We start from the raw sequence: 22,194 nt of genomic DNA, 5'->3' as shown, positions 1-22,194 counted from the left end.
AATGGTGAAGCAATGCTCTGTGTAAGACTCGCTCTAGACGACTACGTACAAGATCAGAAATGAAGAAGATGATAACATCACCAACCGCTACTACTCATATGTACCACCATAAAGAGCCACCAACGGCTCATAAATGTAAGCCATGTGGTGACCTGGCCAGGAGGTCCACTAGACCACCGTCGGTCGTAGGTAGGTACCCTACCACGTGTCACTCCCAGACCAAGGTCGGTCGAGTGTGAACCAGTCCTAGTGTAACCCACTGTCCAACTGTATGTCCTGTGAAGTGACTGTAGCCCTGCTACAGGTTGCCCGCCACAAGACCGCTCACCGTCTCGATGAGAGGAATACTAAAACACTGTGACGGAAAACCACTAGCTACTGCATCCGTACATCTTTCTTGATTGCAATCGCCTTAAGCTTGTAACTAAGCAGGAACCACTAGCTACTGCATCTATACATCTTTTCTTGATTGCAATCGCCTTAAGCTTGTAACTAAGCAGGAACCAGTATGTATGATTGCATAGCCTGGTCCATGCTTGCAGTTGCCATACTTTTTTGCAACAACACTCTTCTCGAAAAGATGGATTACCATAAGCCCGAGTAACACCGCAAATAGGGTTAAGCTCCATCATGATGGCAGAATGAAAGGGCCTTCACAGCAAACAGGATGGCAACCAAGTGAATGGAGCCGATCATGCAGGGTGGGGGAAACTTGCTGAACCTGAGAGGGGTGGGGAGGGCTAGATAGGGGCGAGGGGCGAGAGGGAAGGGCTAGATAGGGGCGAGAGGGGGTGAGGGGGTGGGTAGGGGCGAGAGGGGGAGGGTAGGGGCGAGGGGAAGGGAGAGGGTGGGTAGGGGCGAGAGGGGGTGAGGGGGTGGGTAGGGGCGAGAGGGGGAGGGTAGGGGCGAGGGGAAGGGGGAGGGTGGGTAGGGGCGAGGGGGGAGGGGAGGGTAGGGGAGAGGGTGTGTGCGGGGGTGGGTAGGGGAGAGGGGAGGGTAGGGTAGGGGCGAGGGTATGTGAGGGGGTGGGTAGGGACGAGGGTGTGTTGGTAGGGGCGAGGGTAGGAAGGGGTGGGTAGGGGCGAGAGGGAGTGAGGGGGTGGGTAGGGGCGAGGGTGAGCTGGGGTGGGTAGGGGCGAGGGTAGGAAGGGGTGGGTAGGGGCGAGGGTGAGTGGGGGAGTGGTTAGGGGCGAGAGGGGGTGGGTAGGGGGAGGACGAGGGGATGAGGGGGAGGGACTAGGGAGAGAGGTAGGGGCGAGGGGGAGGGCGAGGGTAGTGAGGGGGACTAGGCGAGGGGGAGGGTAGGACGAGGGCGAGGGGGAGAGGGGGAAGGGAGGGTGAGGGACTAGGGCGAGGGGGAGGGTAAGGCGAGGGGTAGTGAGGGGAAGAGGGGGAGAGGGGGATAGGGTAGATAGGTGCAAATAATGAGCACGCAGCTACCATGAGCAATACAACAATCATGATCTTAGAATTCATCTTGCAGGACGGGCTCTGTGAAGGGAGTTTGCTATACACAAAGGAGAGCTTTGTTCTGGTCGGAGAAGCAGACACCAAAGGCGTTTGTAGAGGAGATTTCTTATTGCTTCTATACTTCTTCATAGGCTCAGGTGGCTCATTTGGTGTAGTTACTGTGGCACCATTTGAAGAGGGTGTATCTTCATTCAAAGAGTGAATAGAGACTCCATAACAAGGCATAGATTTGGTAGCCTCTAACCACTCCAACAGATCTTCATCTGACCCTTCAGGTGTAGTAGGCTGTTCTTGTTCAGGTTTGGTTTCCATTGACAAAGAAACTTGCTGCACCACGGGATCCATACCACCTTCTAAGAGAATGGGTTGCATCGAGGAGCCAGAAGTATGTATCCACATAGCGTCGTTTCCCCAATCATGAAGTGCTTTAGTGTGTCGCAGCCATGGTCTTCCAATGAGCAAAGGAAATCCGCCCTCAACCTGGGGAAGACGAACCACAACAAAATCCAAGTTAAAAGTAAAGTCTTGTACCTGCAGAGGCACATTATCCACTATGCCCACTGGGTAGACTGTCCGCTGGTCGGCCAATGTAACTGTGAAGGGAGCAGGGCGAGTAGGCTGTAGACCTACAGCTAGCATAGTGAACTCGGGCATCAAATTGATTCCAAATCCACCATCAACGATGACGCCGGATAGCTGGTGCCCAAGAATAGATACAGTGAGGTGAGGACTTTTATAATCGGTGAGGGGAGCAGATGGATAGGAAATCAAATAAGACTCTGAGGGCTGTACAGGGAGGTGCCCGCTACTAGGCCCAGCCCCCGGGTACAGAGACTAAATGACTGACAGGGTGTCACTTCTAAGTGTTGCGTCGAGCCTTAGCATGTCGTATAGTGACACCTGTTGAAAAGTATTTTTCAAGATTGCTTCTGCTGTGGGCTTGGCGCCTTCGAACTGGGCTCCCTTTCGGACCTTAATCTGTTCCAAGTCAGCCACTGCTTCCAAGAAGGCTCCATCAATGTCAGATAACAGGGAAGTTGGTTTGCTCTGAGCAATTTTGAAGGACTCGTCCTTTGGGTCAAATAGACTAGCTTGAGGAAGTGGGGACTGGCGAGGTGGACCTGTGGGCAGACTGAGACCAAGAGCTGCTCTTTGTGCCCGAGTAAGGACACCAACAGGCTCCTCCACTTGCAGTGGCTTAACCACATGAGTAGCAGGTGATGGTTGAGGCACGGTGTTCACAGTAATCAAGTTTATCTTCGGGAAGGTGAATTCTTGCTGGTTTTGAGTCGAGCTTGAAGACGTGGATGCCCTTTGTGTGGGACAATCCTTACTGTAGTGATCCTTTGAATCAGGGCAATGACGACAAGGAGGGGACCCCTCAGGTAAAGGACACTTGCTCTGATAATGCCCATATTCTCCGCATCTGTAGCAGAGTATGGGCCGATTGGAACGATGAAACGGGGGACGAGGTGGTTGCTGCATGGAGTTGGAGGCTGAAGTGTGAAGCTCTGAGGGGTTGAGGTGGCATTAGCATTATAAAAACTTTAAGTCGGGAAAGTACTTGACATACCTTGGACAACAGGGGTATTGAGCAAAGGTGGCATGTAGTTGGGATGGTTGTAGTGGGAAACCATGTTGGATGCTGGTGCTAGCCCCTGTTGGAGAGTAGGACCAAGACTTTGTTGTATTTTGTGCAATCCCTTTATATAGTAGCAATCCGTATCTTCATGACCCGATTTTTCGCAGAAGTCGCAATAAGAGCGAAGGGGACAGTCTTGTGGAGGGTGTCCTGGAGAGCGGCATGAACTACACCATACCATAGCCTTAGTCTCTTGCTGATACCTGAGCTCTTCTAACTCTCTTTTAAGTTGATCATAAGCCTCTTGATGTGGAGGCTTCTCCTGTCTGAGAGAGAAGGATCTCTCTTCATGAGTCAAAGGGTCTGATGGACTGTCCACGAGTAAAGGGGCAGTATCTAACTCAGGAGAGTCAGTGAACTGCCTTCTTGCTCCCTCTATTCTAGTAGCAGTAGCAACAAAGTCCTCCAGACTGGCTTCAGGACGGAGACTTTCTCTGAGCTTTTGTTGAGAAGTCTTAGGCAGAGCCTTCTCTACCCACTTCTTCACCATGAATTCCCCTGGTTGTTGAGGCAGCTTGGCGACCAGGGACTTTGTTCTGGTCATGAGCTCTGCAAATGTCTCCTTGGGCTGGAGCAACAGGTTGGCCAACTCATCTAGAATCTTCTCTTGATAATCCCCTGGTCGGAAAGCTTCACAGAACTGCTGTCTTAACATGGTCCAAGTAGTAAAGTGGTTTTCAGCAAATTGACTGTACCATTTATCTGCAAGACCATCCAAGGTGGACGGGAAGAGCACCAGGTATGCGTCTTCTCTGTTGAGGCCACGACCTCTGCAAAGAGAGACAAACCTCCGAGCATGGTCGTCTGCATCTTCTACCGAGAGACCTTTATAGGTAGGGAACTTGATGTTCACCTTTGCCAGAACACTTGTGAGCTCCTCCATGCCCTCGTGCTCTTGAGTCTGTTGCTCCCTAGCTTGCTGTAACAAAATGGGGGAGAGCCTTACCGAAGAAGGTGACCTGGAGGATGTAGAACCGGTCGAAGGAATGGAGGTAGCCGTATGAGTGGGTATGGCTGATGGGGTTAATATGCTTCTACTGGGCACCAAGGGTTGACGCCTTCTATGGTAGTACTTCAGAGGACTCAGTAGTGCACTTTGACGCTCCAAAGACCTCCTTGTATGTGTCATGCAGTAACCGCCAACCCCACCAAGCTTTGGGCAAGAAGACCTTCACTTGGGCAAGACAACCTTCACTTGGCTGAATATTGGTCTAGACTCTACTAGACCAGGGCGAGTGACTAGACCACCTGGTCTGGACCAGGACGAGGAAGGACTAGACCAGGGACGAGAAGGACTAGACCAGGACGAGCACTGGGTGGACTAAGGCGAGAGAGGACCAGACCAACAAGGCGAGAGACTAGACCAGCTAGATTAAGTTGAACCAGACCAACAGGCTGCACAGGGGAGGCGAAGAAACCAGCTACTCAACAGAGTGAGACTTCAGTTGAGGTCCCACCGTGATCGCCAAAATGAGATCACCTGTAGCACGGATAATGTGTCGTGCTCTCTACAGTGTGGGTCAATCTCACTCAAACAAATGGAAACTCTCTCAAGCAAAATGAAACACAGAAATAATGGAAAACAACAGAGACACAACAGTGGACCAGAACATGTGGACTCGACTAGCTCAAAGAACCATGTACAGACTCTGGCATGGCAGCACACTCAGCTCCAGCCCAGGACTCACAGGTACAAATGGGGGTGTCGAGGCTCAGATGTGCCGGGATGGTGAAGCAGTGCTCTGTGTAAGACTCGCTCTAGACGACTACGTACAAGATCAAAGGTGAAGAAGATGATAACATCACCAACCGCTACTACTCATATGTACCACCATAAAGAGCCACCAACGGCTCATAAATGTCAGCCATGTACTAGTCCCAGTGTAACCCACTGTCCAACTGTATGTCCTGTGAAGTGACTGTAGCCCTTCTTCAGTTCGAGACGTCCGAAATGTCGTCCAAGGTCATCGTGATGAGCTCCTTGGCCATCCGAGCGGTTCGAGCCCACTTTCGACAATGGAGGCATGGTTTTGATCCAGCTACAGATGTTCTGGTAGAGGAGGTAGACCTTCCCATCTACGTCTACTTCTCCGGTTTGAGGAGGGAGTACCTATCACTCTTGTCCACGATAGGCTCACAGATTGGGACTATCCCGGAGACACCTCGCCTCTGTAGCTGCCAAGGCGGCCGACATCCCCTCAATAGGTGTTCTGGTTCGGGACACCCACACTCTCCCGAAGGTCATCCTATTGCCTCGGGTGAGTGGGGGTTGGTTCCGTCAGAGCATGGAGTATTCGGGCCTTCCAAATCAGTGTTTCATTTGCAGACAGATGGGCCATTTGGCAAAGACCTGTCCTCGCAAGATACCTCGACCCACAATGCATATGTATTATGCAACCTCCCAAGGCTGAGCAAGCCCAACAGCCAGACACACAGGACGCAGAGGCTGGTACCTCGACTGAGACCAGCGATCAGACAGTTGACGGTTGGCAGCAGGTGCCTGGCCGCCGCCGACAGGGGCGGGCTCGCCCCACTGCCCCCCCTGGTGGCCGACCTTCTGCAGCTCAGCAACACTAGGTTCTGACTAGGAACCATTTTGAGCCCCTTCAGCAGAACCCGCCTGAGGAGGCCCCATCCACTTCAGCTCCTCCACCTCCACCCCCTCCTCGCTCAGACACTGCCGCTCCACCTCCCCTCCCACCTCCCCCTCCTCCCCTTTCACCTCCCATCCCTCCTCTCCCCCGAGTGGGGCCCACAGCCTCATCTCCCGATGTCACAAAGTGATGACGTGGCTACCGACAGCAAAAACACTAAAATTCCTGCAAACCCCAATTTCTGCCAAAAATCCTAACTTGCGGAAATTGCCGAGGTGGAAAAAAAAAATCTTTTTTTTAGCGACACAAATCTCAGCTTTTTCGCTTTGCAAGGAAATTGGAAGAGAGATAAAGAGAGAATACGCTTTATTTTTACTCTCATTGAGAGAGAGAGAGAGAGAGAGAGAGAGAGAGAGAGAGAGAGAATCTGCTTTTGCTTTCAAGCTTTTGGGGCTTTGCTTTTGGGCATCCCTTGTAATCTTTATATACACGGTTTAGGGCTCACTCTGCAAAACATCTGGACGCAGAGTCTGAGAGTGAAACCCTAACCGCTCTAAAGAAATACCGAAAGGGGCACCAATCTTTGGAGCCAATATCTCTAGGCACGGAACTCCGCCGGGCCAGTGCAAATCTATTGTGATCTGTGAATTGTTTTGAAGTGGTTATTTGGTGCTATCGCGATTGATTCTTGACTTGGAGTGTCAAAGTCTGTTACAGTGGTATCAGAGCACAACCGATTTCTCTTCTACGGAAAGTCCGATCCCCAATTTTTTTTCCGCGGCACCTATGGCTTCACGCAAGGATGAGTCGACTCCCTCTGCATCTGGAGATGCGCGCAGGGATCACAACGAAGATTCCGGCAGAGAGTATTACCCGCCTCGGCCTACTCAGGCGAAGCAAAGAGAGATGAAGCGTCGTCAATTGATCGGCGATGCAACAAAGATGATGCTCAGTTTTGCGAAGGATCCGAAATTGGCAAAATATATGAGCGAGACTTCTTTTCAGGAAGTGCATACGCAGTGGCAGAAAACCACTACACCACTCCTGAAACCCGCTCTCAAGAAACCTTCTGATCACAAACAATATTCAGAGAAGGAATTACAAGAGGTAGTTGATGCACGAATCACCCAGCTTTTTGACGCGCAAAAGAAACCCAAAAAGCACAGCAAGAAGCAGAAGAAAAGCAAGCTAAAGAAATGGAAGAAGCGAGTTCGATTTGGAGGAGTACCCAGTTCTTCTTCTTCTAACAGTTCTTCTAGCTCTTCAGATTCGAGCAGAGAAGACAAAAAAGGTAAAAAGCGAAGCAAGAAACAAAGCTTCGGGAACGGCAAGAAAAAGGCAAAGAAGGCTAAATCTCGCCCAAAGACTGACAGTTCTACTGAGGACTGGTCTACGGATAGCTCAAATTCGGATGACGGAAACTTTTATGCGAACAAGAAGAATTTCTACAAAGCCAACCAGTATGACTTTCTCGAAGATAAAAGCAAGAAAGTCCGAGAGTTTAAGGAAGGTGGCCACTCGATCAAGTTTGATACTTTTTCAGGATACTCATTTGCTTCGAAGGCTTTGTCTTTTATATCGCAGTTTGACATCGCTTTCACGGGAGGACGCTATTCAGAGCACTCCAAGATTCGGAGAGCTGCCTCTTGCTTTAAGGGGAATGCTCGCACTTGGTGGTCCACGCTTCTTCTAAACAAGACTGCGCCAGTTAAATGGCTGAAATTTAACAAGCTTTTTATTTCTTCTTGGTTGACGCAAGAGTATGAACGAGATATACGAGCTGCTTGGAACCATCTTCGGATGACCAAGAAAGATACAATCAATGCTTACTATGAAAGATTCTGGAGCTCTTTTGTACCCGCCTCTTCATTCAAGAAGATCTCGTTCAGAGAACAGATTGAGCGGTTTACCTTGGGTCTTCCTACAGAGATCCGAGATCACTACTTGGAACAGAAGTCAACTTCTATTCAAGAGTTGATGAGTCATGCGAAGCGGGGCTTTGCCATTCACTCTTGCAGTCTAACCTACCACACAGATGAGGCCATGACACAACAAGCCGAACAGACTTCTAGGAATGAAAGTAGAAAGAAAAAGAGCAACCCAGCGAAAAAGGATGCACGACCCAAGCTTACTCCTGAGCAGAGAGCTCGCTTCATCAGAGAGGGGAAGTGCTTTGGATACGAGGAACATGGACATATCTCCGCGAAGTGCCCTAAAAAGGCACAGAAAGAACAGAATGATAAAGACGACGACAGGCCTGAGAGTTCCAGAGCAGCTGAGGAACGTGGCAGAAAAGGCAGATGGAAAAGCAGAACTAGTACCACATGGCGTGGGACCTGCACCGAATCTAATGAATGAAAGTACAAACTTTGCCGCTTTTGGGACAAAGTGAAGGATCACGAAGCTCTTTTGAAGGAGCCAAGGCCAACTTCTTTTCACTTGGAATTGGCGGCTCGATTTGGAATTACGCCCGACAGACTGACGCCACAGGCAGAGGTAGTTCGACTGGCACCCGGATGGGATGTTGCCATTACACCGAGCATTGGCAAACTTTGTTTGCAATGACAGAGGTGTTCAGGTCACGCGAGTGACGTTCTACTCAGGATCCCTTGGTACCACAAGAACTACGCCGTGGTTGACTACCGGGCCGAGAAAGTGACTTTGATAAATGAAGGGCTCAGAGAATTGTACTTGATGAACTTCATTTTCTTTACTCATTCTTTTGGGAGAGAACTGAACGATGGATAAAGGTTGAATATGTGTTGACATGATCAAAAGAACGCCAAGATTTTTCTCCACACTCATGCCGATTGTTTTTCAGAGGGCCTGAAGATCAGACCATTGACCTGATACCTCGAAGCACGCCACCGAACCGGCCACCGAACCGTGTGAGCCGAGTACAGAATGAAAAGATTATGCACCCAGTGAAAGACCTCTTGGAAAAGGGTCTTGTCCAGCATAGTACTTCACCATATTGCTCTCCACTATTGTTGGATTTGAAGAAAGACGGATCTTGGAGAATGAGCATCGATTATAGCGCTCTCAACAAAATCACCATCAAGAACAAATTTCCGATTCCTAGGATCGATGATATACTCGACAGGTTACAAGGATCCTCGTGCTTTAGCAGGATTGACTTGAAGAGTGGATATCATCAGATCCGAATTGCGCCGGGAGACGTCTACAAGACAGCCTTTTGGACGACTTTTGGGTTATTTGAGTTTTTTTGGTGATGCCTTTTGGCTTAACCAATGCTCCTGCGACATTTAACCAGATGATGGACCGGATTTTTCGATAGTACAGGCTATTTATTCTTTCTTTGATGAAATCATTGTTTCTCCAAGAATGAGGCAGAACACAGAGATCATCTACTTCAAAGACTTTTTGGGACACTTTGTCTCAGCAGCAAGAGTGCAAGTGGATTCGGCCAAGATAGACACTATCCGTGATTGGCCCGATTTGAAGAATGTCCATGAAGTTGGAAGCTTCTTGGGACTGTGTTCGTACTACAGACGGTTCATTCGAAAGTTTGAAGAGGTTGCCTCCCCTTTGTATATCTTGATATAGAAAGGAGTCCCTTTCTCGTGGGGATCCACAGAGGTGACTGCTTTCAGACATTGAAAGAGAAATTGACTACGGGACCAGTTTTGACTTTGCCGGAGTTGCAGAAGTCATTTGAAGTATATTGTGATGCTTGAAGTTTGTTACACCCGACCCCTCCACCAGTGCTCCTCAGACGCAAAGAGTCTGGTCACGCGTCTGCCACGAGGCGATCTCTTGGTAGTGCTTTCGCTACGAGCCATGTGGATCGAGAGGGGCAACCCCACTTGAGGCCGCCTTTTTGGTGTAGACTTCTCCTTTTGCAGCAGTCCCTAGAGGTTCGACTAGCTTTCACATTCGCAGACGCTGGGACTTCTTCGACTACAATTTCACACGGTTTCTAGGTCTCTTCTCCTGACCTGGAGGAGGCTTGCTTTCGAGTCCCCGTCCTCTTTCTTGCGACTAGAGGCATTGAGGCTTTGGACACAACGGTGGGTTTCTCCTTTCCACTGTGCGGTAGGGATCTCACAAAGTGGACCCAGCACAAAGTTCTTGACTGACTCCAAGCTCAGGCTACTGAGTTCTCACACCACACAAGGGACTTAGGGGTGACAGATCTGGTGCAGACACTTTGGCCTCTTGCCAAGTTCAGCGTGACGCCTCCGGATACAACAGGTTGCAGGCACATTGTGGTGCATTTGTTTGCTGACACTCAGAGCCCTCCTTGTTATGTATTTGTACATGAGGATTCTTGGACAAAGGATGTAGCCCTTCGGGCTGCACGATGGGCCTGGGCCTGGGCGGGACAGTCACTTCTTTCGTGCTTGTCTAGAGGTCGTTCGGATGCGGATTACTCCCCATCCAAACCGGCCTCAAAGATAGCGAGGTTGACTGTTGTGGCAATATCTGTTTTCTCCCATTGACTCCATGAGGATCATCTCATGGAATGCGCAGGGATTAGGAGGGCCCCAGTTTCAGTGTTAGCGGGGTCGGCTGCGTCAAGAGCTTCATAGATGCCTTGTGGGTGGTGAGATTGACATTCTTATGCTACAAGAGCATCATCTTTGTGAGAGCCGCATTAGACGGTGTGGTCAAATTTTGCGTGGTCGCTATGAGACGTTTTGGTCCGCTGCATTTGGACCTGGAGGCATCCACGATGGGGTATGTATGACTATTGCGGATTCTTTACAGCAGGCCATTGTGGACAGAGGGATTATTGTGCAAGGCAGGGCTCAGTGGATTACTCTGCAGGTTCAAGATTGCCTCATGGGCTTCCTGAACATCACCCAATGTGGCGAGTGCACGCGGAGAGTTTTGGTCTCATATTGTAGAGTCCCTGGTGTAGGCAGAGCAATGGTGCATTGGGGGTGACTTCAACATGTTGGAGGACCCCTCTAACAGGATTGGAGGTAGCCATACTATTGTGCATGGAGTTGAGTTGGCAGCTTGGGAGAGGTTATGTATGACTGCAGGTTTCAGATGTATGTCAACATTCTAGCTTTGTGAGGCTCCCAGACAACCTGGCCTTCTCTCATTCGGACCACAGAGTAGGAGAAGTAAATCTATCTTGGATAGGTTGCTTCTACACTAGGGACCACTTCTATGACTTGGGCGGGTCAGTTTGCATTCTAGCTGGGACTTCTTTTTTGGAGCATGCACCAGTGATCCTCATAGTGACAGATAGACAGAGGAGGGGGAGCACGATGCTTCGGATCCCTGAGAGGGTCTTGCTGGACTCTACGCTCAAAGAGCGAGTGGTGGCTCTTTGGACAGAGGGCTTAGACATGTAGGACTCTCCTGCTGACAGAGTGGCCTCTGGACTTGCTCAGCTTAGTCGGCTATTTCTAGAGGAGTCTACTCCCCGCCTGGCTACAGCGAGAGAGGAGGAGCAACGTCTCCGCATGGCGTTGCTTCCTTGCAAAAGATGCAGGAGCAGCATCCAGACAGTCCTTGGTTGGAGGAGCAGTTGGAGCAAGCTCACCAGGAGCTTGCTAGCACAGAGGAGAGGCGCCAAGAGTTTGCTTTTCATCGACAGGCATCTCAATGGACCCATGTGGGTGACATAGTGATAGGGGCTTCCTTTGAGACAGTGGGGCCCCGACATGCGCATGCAAGGGTCAGCCAGTTGAGGAGGCCTGACGAGTCAGTTGCTTCAGAGCCAGACGACATGCGTGCAGTTGCCACCGGCTTATACCGTGACCTGCTGTCAGCAAAGCCTCAATCAGAGCGTCAGGAGGCATGCAGAGAGCAGGTGTGGGCAGAAATGCCTTGTCTTGTGCTTGAGGAGATGCGCAAGAGGCTTGAGCTGCCTCTTCAGTTAGTGGAGCTCCACGCGGCCCTCAGAGCACTTCCCCGTGGTAGTTGTCCAGGTGAGGATGGTTTGAACTTTGACTCCCAGCTTTTTCTTAGAGTACTGGGACTTGCTTTGCTCAGATCTCTGCAGCGCTTTTCAGTACATCCTACACACAAGAGAGATGCCCGACAGCATGAGTGAGGGCCTGATTCACCTCATTCCCAAGGAGGGTGGCTCCTTGGATGAGATTTGACAATGGCGGCCCATCACCATCCTCTACTCAGCCTACAAAATTCTTGCCAAGGCTCTGAGTTTGAGGATTCAGCCACTTCTAGAGAGCATCATACATGGGACACAGACAAGTTTTGTCAAGGAGCGTAGTATCCTTGACAACATCTTTACTTCCTGCGAGGCATCTGCCCTCGCACGCCTCCGTGGTGAGGATCTGGTGATACTTCTTCTCGATTTTGAGAAGGCCTACAATAGAGTTGGCTGGGACTTTTTGGAGGGCACTCTACGCAGGATGGGCTTCTCAGATGCCTGGATCAGAAGTGTGTCAGCTCTTTACAGACAGACACACAGTCAGGTACTTTTGTCAGGTGGTAGAGGAGATCGTTTCATGCTCACACGTTAAATCAGACAGGGCTGCCCTCTTGCCCCCTTTCTCTTGTTGTTCTATGCTGATGCGATGAGCAGGTTTTTGGTTTCACAGCAAGTTGGTCTATGTGGCTTAGCGCTCCCTATTCAGGGAGATGAGCTACTTGATGTTGAGTTTGCTGACGACTTAGCCTTGTACTTGGAGGGCCAGGAGGCCAACCTTCACAGGTGTGAGCAGGCTCTTGAGACTTTTTGTTGTGCATCAAGTGCACTGATCAACTGGAGAAAGACAGTGGCTTTCTCGGTTGGTAGTGCTCCTACGCCTAATTGGCTGCCAGGCGAGGGTTTCAGATGGATTCCCCCAGGTACTGCAGTTTGATACTTGGGCTGTCAGGTTGGCTTGGACTTGTCTCTGGCAGGCAGAGTTGTAGTGACCAACCTTGGCTAGTATGTGGTACATCACTTCTTGCTGGATCTTTTCGAGTTTCTGCATCAGCTAGGTAGAGAGGCTGATCAGGAACTTCCTTTGGTCAAGGCCTGACACTCAAATAGCCTGGGCCAAAGTGGCTTGGCAGGTCATCACTCTTCCTTGTTCTAAGGGAGGGTTGGGGATCATAGACCCAGCATAGCAGAGTAGAGCCCTTCTTAAGAAGTTTGTTGTCGGAGGATTACTTCCGAGGGAGGAGCCTTAGAAGGATTTTTTGCTTCAACGGCTTAGTGCTAGAGTGCCTCAAGCTAGAGGCCCCTAGCGACCTTCGACCAGATGGATTTTCACAGAGATGCGCAGAGTTGGCATGAGCAAGAGACTAGAGGACCGTTCGCTGTGAGTCTGCTCCGCTCCTGAAGGCAGTTGTGGAGAGGCTTGGAGCAACATGAGCCTACTTGCACGGATGAGCACTTGAGACAACCCCTTGTTTGGAACCCCATGGTTAGCACTCAGAGAGGCCACTTGGTTGGAAGTAGGTCTCATGTTTCTTGGGGTCCCATGGCAAAGGGTCCAGCACGCACTTTAGGTGACTGGCTACAATTTTCAGGTTTATCAGAGGAGCTTCAGAGCATCCAGCTTACAGGGCATGAGAGGGGTGCAGAGCATGTGTCAAGACATCACAGAGGCAGTACCAGCTAAGTGGCTCACACCTCTCGAGTTAGCAACGCCTAGATGGATGGGAGCCTTCACGCGACTGGAGGTTCTCATCGCAGTTTGGGCTTGCTCAGAGACTATACCCTCCCTGTTTTTCGAGCTACACGGTGAGGGTCGCTTACACCGAGTTTTAGTAGAGGCCCCAAAAGTGGTTGAGTGCTGTTTTCAGAGGATACGAGTTGTGGGCATCTGTGGGAGGACTTGTGTCATTGATTTTGACCCAACAACTCTTGAGACTGGCCACTGGAGGCTGTGGGCTTGGGAGTGCTGTCCATTGGCACGAGTGCAGTGAGATCCTAGAGAGTCGTTTTGGAGGGACCCTTTCTCCTCAGTCGACCATCCACGTGTCCCTTTCTTTCAGTACACTATTCAACTGGGACGTCACATACTGGCAGCACGGAGAGAAGCTCGTCATGCCACAGCACCTCATTGGCAGGAGGAGGGTCTCACAGCTGAGTTCTTGTCATCTTTTAGGGTGAGGTTGTGGGACTCCAGACAGCCGCGGCGAGTCACTTTGTTCCAATGACTGGTTGCACATCGAGCTACAGCAGTTGGGAGCTGACTTGTACATAGTGGTCTCTCGACAGCATGCGCAGCTTGTGACCATCCTGTGGAGAGTCAACGCCATTGTCTTTGGGATTGTCCTTTGGCACAGCAGGTATGGCTTCGTGTCCTTCGGCTGATGCCAGCTCTTTCCACGGCACGGCAGTACACTTGGGGGGCAGCTGCTTGGTCCACTCTCACGGGCCCAGCACTTAAGTTTGAGCTATCCTCCACCAGTAGGATGATAGTGATGCAGGGGGGTCGACCTACACTCCAGCCTGCTATCTACAGAGCTTACTCCACAGGAGTGGTGCAGTGAGAGAGGAGTGTTGGGAGCTCATCTGCATCCTGACACTCTGGTTCATTTGGCGGGCCCGCTGCTTCCGCATCTTTGAGGCTCGCCCTATACCACCTGCAGAGACTTTGTGATCTTTGGCTAGAGCTGGTCCATACTCTCAGAGGACGGTTCGAGAGACTCCAGGGCAGCTCCGACCGCATGCCATCCACCTGTGTGGCTTTCCCCCCTCCCATCTCTTGATTTAGCCTCATTGTCCATATGTTGTTTTTTCATTGGGAGAGTCTCCCCCTTATGACTGTTGTAGCCCTCTCTGGTAGAGGTGGTTGTAGCCCTATGGGCAATTTCATTAACTAATAGAAGAATCTTTTTCTCGGGGAAAAAAAAAAAGCACTCCCTGCCCTATATAAAATGGAGCCAAGAGGGACAGCAAGGACCTCCTTGTATGCGGAAAATTTTGAGAGACACATTGAACCTTGCTCACAACAACAGCACGTTTCATCACAAATAAGCCTTTTAGCAAGTAGCTGAGATACTTGGAGTTCCCAAACTTCAACAGAAAACATTGAGTTAGTGAATCTTCCAATTTCAAATGGCATAAACTTACAGTTTCTCCAATTTTTCCATGGTTCTGGCATTTTGCTTTTATATATCATACTTGCTAAGAGTTAGATAGGTAATGAGATCCCTTCAGTTGCTAGTCTCTCAAGCAAAGGGTGGAACAAGCTCTTATGGTAATAGCAATCTCTGATAATGAAGCAAATCTTATGATGATGGAGTACCCACTCATACCTTTTGCAGCTTTGACGAAAAGCCAATAAATAGGCTTAAGCAGCAACCATGTCATCATTACATATCCCCATGAGGAAAAAAGCAAGCCTTCATGATTCTTTAATTCCCAAGATAACAGGCAAGGCAGGAGACCGATAAATACTTTCTAGACAGGAGGAATTGCTATTTGAACACTAATGAACTATCTAGGGAAGCATAAATGCCACCAATTTTTAGCCATGCAAAAGGGACATTGCAAATGGTTAGCTAAAAAATTTTCCTCATCAGACCTTCCTAGAAAGATACCTGCCACTTTCTGTAGGCTGAGATAGCGACTGAGTCATGTACCAAAAGCACATGATAGGATACAATTACATCTAGAATATGTAGCCAACATGTATTTTTGGCTAAGAATCTTTCATCATCAGACCTTCCTAGAAAGATACCTGCCACTTGCTATAGGCTGAGATAGCGACTGAGTCATGTACCAAAAGCACATGATAGGATACAATTACATCTAGAATATGTAGCCAACATGTATTTTTGGATAGCAAATCTTCATCCACTTGAGAGGTGTACATCCTTGATGGCTTAGTGCTCCAAGACAATGAACATGAAGCTATCTAAGTCAAACTGTCTCCATCCTAATAGAGGTAGCAAACACTGTGCATATATAAGTACATTGGATTGAGCAATCCGCAATCTTACTGGTAGTATGCATGTAGCATGTTTTCAGTAGGCAAGCTTTGTAAGAAGCCTATTTGTGCCAAAAGACCGCATCACTTGCAAACACACACACACACACTCACACAACTTGGGTAGTACCAGCCCCTTGTATGATCCCACCTTCTTCACAACTTTGATGTGTCTATATGAATTGTTCTCATGTGATCTCTCTTCTTCCTCTCTCTTTCATATTCCCTTGGTAGACTTAGTCCGTTTTGCCATCTCTCTCCCTCAACATCCCTTCAAAAATACCCTTTACAATTTATAAAATCTGGGAATGCGTTCCTACTCTCGCAATTGACAGTGAGTTGCAGTGCAGATAACGTTAAAGCATCCTGATGTTCAACAAAGAATTTGTACAAACTTACTGTTCCCAGGTTGCCCCATAGAAAGGAATTGTCGCAATGATCCAAAACCACATTGTGTGCTTCCCACTCATGACAGAATTGCCAAACGCCATAGTCTCAAACTATACACAACAAAAAACCACAAGTTCATGTTCTTGAATGATTGCAATAATAAGGAAAAATAAGTTTCACAATTGACTTACTGCACATGAGAGAGCATCACAACCTGCATGAATACAAACAATTAACTTAAGTAAAAGCCGATAATAGTATGCTTATACAAAAACGATCAGAATAGACTAAGGATGTTCATAAAAATTCAGAACAACCGTGATCAAAAAGTTCTCCCAATGGGCTGGAAGAATTTGTCCGCCTAGCTTGCTTTCCATCTACGGCATCAAATGTCTTGCATCACAAAGCTTAAAGTAAGAAAATTCTGTCACGTGTGCTGCTGAATACTAAAAATCTGACTTGAACATTTCTTTGAAAAAAAGTGGGCAGCTGAGACACACAGCCCAATCCTCAAATTCAAACCTGATAAAGAAAAAGTAGAAGACCATGAAGAAAGTGAACCCACTTAGGTGAAAGTGAAGTAAAACTTGGAGAGTAAATCTGCAGACAACACCAAAGATTAGGTTAGAGTAATTCATGCAACGACCCCGCAAAAGTTAACATTTCTACAATGAGAATAATCAATTGGCAGAAAGCTACATCAATCATGTTTATGTGCAGACAAAATTTACATGCACGTACAAGAATCCCAAGGACTTTATCGCTCTGAGTGGTCGGCAACACACTAAATGACCTACTCATGGGTAAGAACATTTTGGCCAATAGGCCATTTATCCCATGCTTGTAAGGGAATTCGTTTTTGTATTGTCCACAAAAGCGTTCAGAAACCAACCAACTCTAGAAAAAGAAATGAAATACCTCAAATCTCACCTTGATACACATGGATGGATAAGAAGATGATGCAGAAAGTTCAGTTTGAATTTATTTTCAGAAAAAGGCTACCATATCTAAGGCAAAATACATTCGTTCAAACGCTTTGGAAGAAACAACAAAGGTGACTCTTACTTCCCTTCCATATGCGAAGGTATGTGTTGCTTGCCAAGCAATGCTATCATGCACCACAATTAGTTCCTCTCAGACATCAAAATGCCCAAAACATGTTTTGATATTTCATAAACTTTCCAGCCTGAAACCTCAAGTGAAATGGCTTTACTTCAATCTAATCAAAGCTCATCCAATTGCTTCAGTTTCAAAAACTGATCAAGCAATAGGTAGCACATGTTTCATTTCGATTTTACCCAATGGAGAAAGTTTAGGCATCTAGATTGTTCTGGACAGAAGTCTATGATCACACAATAATTTACAGAACCTCAAATTCTTACATAGCTAAGAAAAGCTGATGCGACGACGAAGAGAAATCCCGTCAAAGTAATCTGAATAAGAAAAAGAAGAGGCAATGTCAGTCTCAATTTAAAGTCCAGTAGTCTAAGAAAATTAGCTGAAGCGATACATACCATGTTTGGCCTGTGGTGGGAATGTAGGCCAGCACAAAACATCAAAAGAGAAAGTTCAGAACTTCCCAATAACTTATAAACAACAAATCTGCTTAAGCTACAATGACCTAGCCACTAGGTTATGTAATGAGACAATGTACCATGAAAAGCATCCTACCAGCAAATCAAAGCCACCATGGTACAAGCAAAAGTAATCTTATGAACAAAAAGTTAGCCAAAACTCTTAGCAGCGTTAATCACTTACGGCATCCATAAGGGAAAAATATTGACAAAGCGGCTCCAGAAAGGTTGAAAAACGTATATGGCCATGTATGAGCGGTCTACACCACTGTATTTATATCTTTTTAAGGCCTCAATGCCATGTCTCCCTATATAACCCATTTCAGCAATTCCAGGCTGCAAAGTTGAACAAAAGCAGAAATCATTAACATTCCCATCAATGAAATAGGTATGCAAATCCTTGATACTGAAAGTTTTTTGTCACATGGTTCCCACTTAGTGTGATAAATGTTCAATGAATAATGTCAACAAATGTTTCATTATATGACAACATGCGTGCAAAAGTGCAGAAATCAAAAACAGGGACAGTAAACATATCATCACCGAAAGGTGGGAACAGGAGATAGAAGTGTATATTCCCAACTGCAATACCCATTCTCATCTCCCCAAACATTGGATATGTGAACAAGGTATCAATAAAGAACTCTCTGTTTTGCTTCCTTGCCCTCAAAGGAAGAAACTCTCCCTTCAGAATGCTCTCACATGTAATTGTCATAGTGCAACGGAGAGCATGGTGACACGGGACTCGAAAGCATGGGGAGAAAGAGAGAGAAATGAATGATATATTAACGTCTTCAAAAGGCCAAAATGACCTATGAGACCAATTCATTACAAACTGGTGATTTTGATACCATGTCTGGATACAAAAAAAAAAGAGATACTAAAATGAATCTAGAAGTGCTACTAGCTGGAACTGTGTGGGACAAGCCCTACAGGTAACGGGGGCCATCTCTGAACAAGAGAAGTATACAAGGCTCTGCCAGGTCTCTGCAATCTTCCCGAATGCCCCCCCGGGCCGCTATATGGGGGTGCAGCCAGGCTGCCCAACCTCAAACCTAGACCCCACAACCCATCAAAGAGGAAATGTGATAATGCGAAGGGTCACAAACCTAAAACAGGGCGTCCTCTACAAGTGGCATAAGAACTAACCAGATCGAACAAAATCTGGGAAACTCTCAGTTCCTGGAGGGAAACCTAGGAGATGGCCTTCAAAACTCTAAAAAACCCTCTCAGATCTGAAGTCCAAGTCCAAGGATCTAGGGCCTCAAAGAGTGAAGAAGGAAACCAACAAGTCTAATCCATCATAGCATGAAGCACACCACCTCTCAAGAGAATCTCATGGGGCAATTCTATCCACTAATGGAAGATAAGTGTGCACAGCAATCATAAGTGTACGCCAGGTCCTAGGGACTTGTGTCAACATAGTGACTAGTGCTTCACCACCTGTACACCATGCCGTGTGGGCATGCCATCTATAACTATAGGTTATGAAGAATAAGTGTGTAGGAGGCCATTGCACTAATGGGACCAGATTGAGCAATCATTCTCCATAAACATGTTCACAGTGCCAGAAGCCATCATTACATATAATCCCGTGTCCAGGGATGACTAAGATGGACAATTCTTGCCTCATCCACCGCAACATCTGCAAAGAACTGAATGGAACCCCTAGGCCTACCAAGGAAGCGAGAGTGATTCCCTGAGCCTGCTGCAGAGAGAATACACATGGCCTTTCCACCAGTGTAACAGGGAACGGGCGGAACGCACCCTGAACGTTCCAAGACAGCATTCCGGACGTGTCTGGCTGCTAAAACGGAGCGGGAACAGAACACCGTTCCGGAAAGAGGTGTAACCGGAACGGTGACCCAGAACGGGGGAGAACTAGCATCCAGAACGGTCAACGAAAAAGTCAAAAAAAATTAACTAGCCTTTTGGGGGCATATTTGGGGTTGTTTGGGGGCAGATTTGGGGCTATTTGGAGGGCAGATTTGGGGTTGTTTGGGGACTCGTCTCACCTCCTCAAGCTCTCAACGTCTCTCTCTACTGAGCTACTCTCCTTGCTAAAGCTTTTGGACATGGAGCTCTAGCTTTCTACCTGTTCTCTTTTTGCGGAAAGCACAACACCCTCAAAGAACAAATGTCAAATGTGCCTTCTACCTCTCTTTCTCTAGGTCCATCCCTCCCTCTCGTGTCTCAAGCACCATTCTCCTCTCTCTCTCTCTCAAGAGTCAAACTCCATCCCTCTCTCTCAAGCCCCGTCATCGTAAAACATGCCTAAGTATGGCTGTCACAATCCAGTGACGTGGCATGCCCAGCAGTACACACCCCCCTTGGCAAGGACACCTCGAAATCATGCTGTCTAGGGCTGACGTAGCACTACCGTACGGGTCCCCAAAAAACGTGGAAGCTGTACGGACATGCTGATGTGGCAGATTGCGTACGGAAAAGCGGCGTGCAGCTTTTGGGCTACGCTCTATGCGAGAGAGAGAGAGAGAGAGAGAGAGAGCTTTATTTTACCTTTGCTTTATTTTAGCAAGCCTTGTGAGAGGAAAATTGCTTTATTTTTGCAAGGCTTTTGATTTTCAGCTTTTGGGGCTCTGCTTTTGGCATCCCTTGTAAAACCTTTATAAGTGTGGGCAGGGCTCCCACTTCTCAGAGCATTTGGACGCAAAGTCTGAGAGTGAGACCCTCCCCCTCCCTTGTACTTTGAGTTGCAGATTAATACAAAAAGAAATACCAAAAGGGGCGCCAATCTTTGGGGCCAATATCTCTAGGCACGGAACTCCCCGGGCCGTGTCGAATCAATTGTGAACTGTGAACTGTTCTGAAGTGAATTCTTGTCGTGTCGCGGTAGAATTTTAACTTGGAGTGTCCAAGTTTGTTACAGTGGTATCAGAGCGCGGCCGATTTCTCTTCTACCGGGAAATCCAATCCTTTTTCTAGCGACACTTGTGGATTCAGACAGAGATCAGTCGACTTCCTCTACATCTGGAGATGCGGGAAAAGATCATAAAGAAGATTTTCACGAGGAGTATGGCCCGCCTCGGCCTACTCAGGGAGAGATTGAAGAGATGGAGCATCGACGATTGATTGACAATGCAACAAAGATGATGCTAAATTTTGCGAAGGACTCGAAATTTGCAAAATTTATGACCCAAACCTCCTTCAACGAGGTGCATTCACAGTGGCGGCAAACAAAGAACCACCCCTCGCACTCAAGAAACCTCCTACTCCAAGGATGTTTACAGAGCAAGAATTAGAAGAGGTGGTTGATACACGGATTTCTCAGCTTTTTGACACGCAGAACAAAGCTGAAAAGCACGACAAAAAGCAAAAGAAAGGAACTCACTTCCCAGGTTATTTGGGTCGTCAATCTGCTGCAAGAAAGCAGGAAAAGCATGTCAGATTTGAAGGAGTATCCAGTTCTTCTTCTTCTTCTTCTGACAGTTCTTCTAGCTCTTCTGGCTTGAGCGAAGAAGACAGAAAAGGGAAAAAGCGAAGGAAAAGCAAAGCTTCGGAAAGGGAAAGAAAAAGGCAAAGAAGCCTAGATTTCGCCCAGTTTCTAACAGTTCTACAGAGGACTCGTCTTCAGACAGTTCAGACTCCAATAATCACAGATTCTATGCAAAGAAGAAGAATTTCTATAAAGCCAACCAGTATGACTTTCTTGAGGATAAAAGCAAGAAAGTCCGAGAGTTTAAAGAAGGTGGACAGTCAATTAAATTTGACACGTTTTCTGGATTTCGAGATGCTTCGAAGGCTTTGGCCTTCATACAGCAATTTGACATAGTTTTCCCTGAAAACCATTACTCAGAGCACTCCAAGATTCAGAGGGCTACCTCTTACCTCAAGGGAAATGCTCGAACTTGGTGGTCCACTCTTCTGTTGAACAAGAAAGCCCGAGTTAAATGGCTGAAATTTAAAAGTCTTTTTATTTCTTCTTGGTTGACTCGGGAGTACGAACGCAATATACGAACTGCTTGGGACCATCTTTGGATGACCAAGAAAGATTCATTGGACACATATTGCGAGAGATTCTGGAGATCTTTTCTACTAGCCTCTCCATTTAAGAAGATCTCGTTCAAGGAACACAATGAGCGGTTTACCTTGGGACTTCCTACAGAGATCCGAGATCACTGCTTCTAGCAAACGTCAGATTCCGTTCAGGAACTGATGAGTCATGCGAAACGGGGTTTTGCCATTTATTCAAGTAGTTTGACCTATCCCACACATGAAATCATGACGCAAATGACCGAACAGACTTCGAACAATGAAAGTAGAAAGAAGAAGAGCAACCCAGAAAAGAAAGAAAAGGATGCATGACCCAAGCTCACTCTTCAAGAGAGAGCTCTCTACATCAGAGAGGGGAAGTGCTTTGAATGCGGGGAAACTGGGCATATCTCCGCAAAGTACGCACTGATAGAACACAACGACAAAGATGAAGACAGGCCTGAGGGTTCGAAAGCAGCTGAGGAACGTGGACGAAAAGGCAAGATGAAAGCATGACTGGTTCCAGATTGCATGGGTACTGACCCAAGCACGATTGACGAGACTACAGAACTTTGTCGAGCTTGGGGCAAAGTGAAAGACCAAGAAGCCCTGATTTTCTTTGATGGAGGAGCCAAGGCCAACTTCATTTTACCTGAATT

At 47.7% G+C, this 22,194-nt stretch overlaps 1 protein-coding gene across 1 annotated transcript in view; it reads right to left on the bottom strand.

Annotated features, from left to right (window-relative positions):
- The window catches only part of LOC147458547 (choline/ethanolaminephosphotransferase 1-like), a 105,312-nt gene extending 87,433 nt beyond the window's left edge, over positions 1 to 17,879 (bottom strand). Inside the window, exons 1-7 of the mRNA XM_086513202.1 lie at positions 17,730 to 17,879; positions 17,486 to 17,495; positions 17,354 to 17,404; positions 16,494 to 16,571; positions 16,289 to 16,364; positions 16,163 to 16,185; positions 15,981 to 16,081 (exon numbers count right to left, since the gene is read on the bottom strand). Of these exons, the coding sequence (XP_086369328.1) occupies positions 15,981 to 16,081; positions 16,163 to 16,185; positions 16,289 to 16,364; positions 16,494 to 16,571; positions 17,354 to 17,404; positions 17,486 to 17,495; positions 17,730 to 17,866 (476 nt within the window). The 5' untranslated portion in view covers positions 17,867 to 17,879. The remainder of the gene's footprint in view (positions 1 to 15,980; positions 16,082 to 16,162; positions 16,186 to 16,288; positions 16,365 to 16,493; positions 16,572 to 17,353; positions 17,405 to 17,485; positions 17,496 to 17,729) is intronic.
- Between the last annotated feature and the right edge of the window lie 4,315 nt (positions 17,880 to 22,194).

Source organism: Adiantum capillus-veneris, chromosome 5 (assembly GCF_014529385.1).
Source record: "Adiantum capillus-veneris isolate H3 chromosome 5, ASM1452938v2, whole genome shotgun sequence".
Classification (NCBI taxonomy): domain Eukaryota; kingdom Viridiplantae; phylum Streptophyta; class Polypodiopsida; order Polypodiales; family Pteridaceae; genus Adiantum; species Adiantum capillus-veneris.
This window is presented reverse-complemented; position numbering and strand designations above follow the sequence as displayed.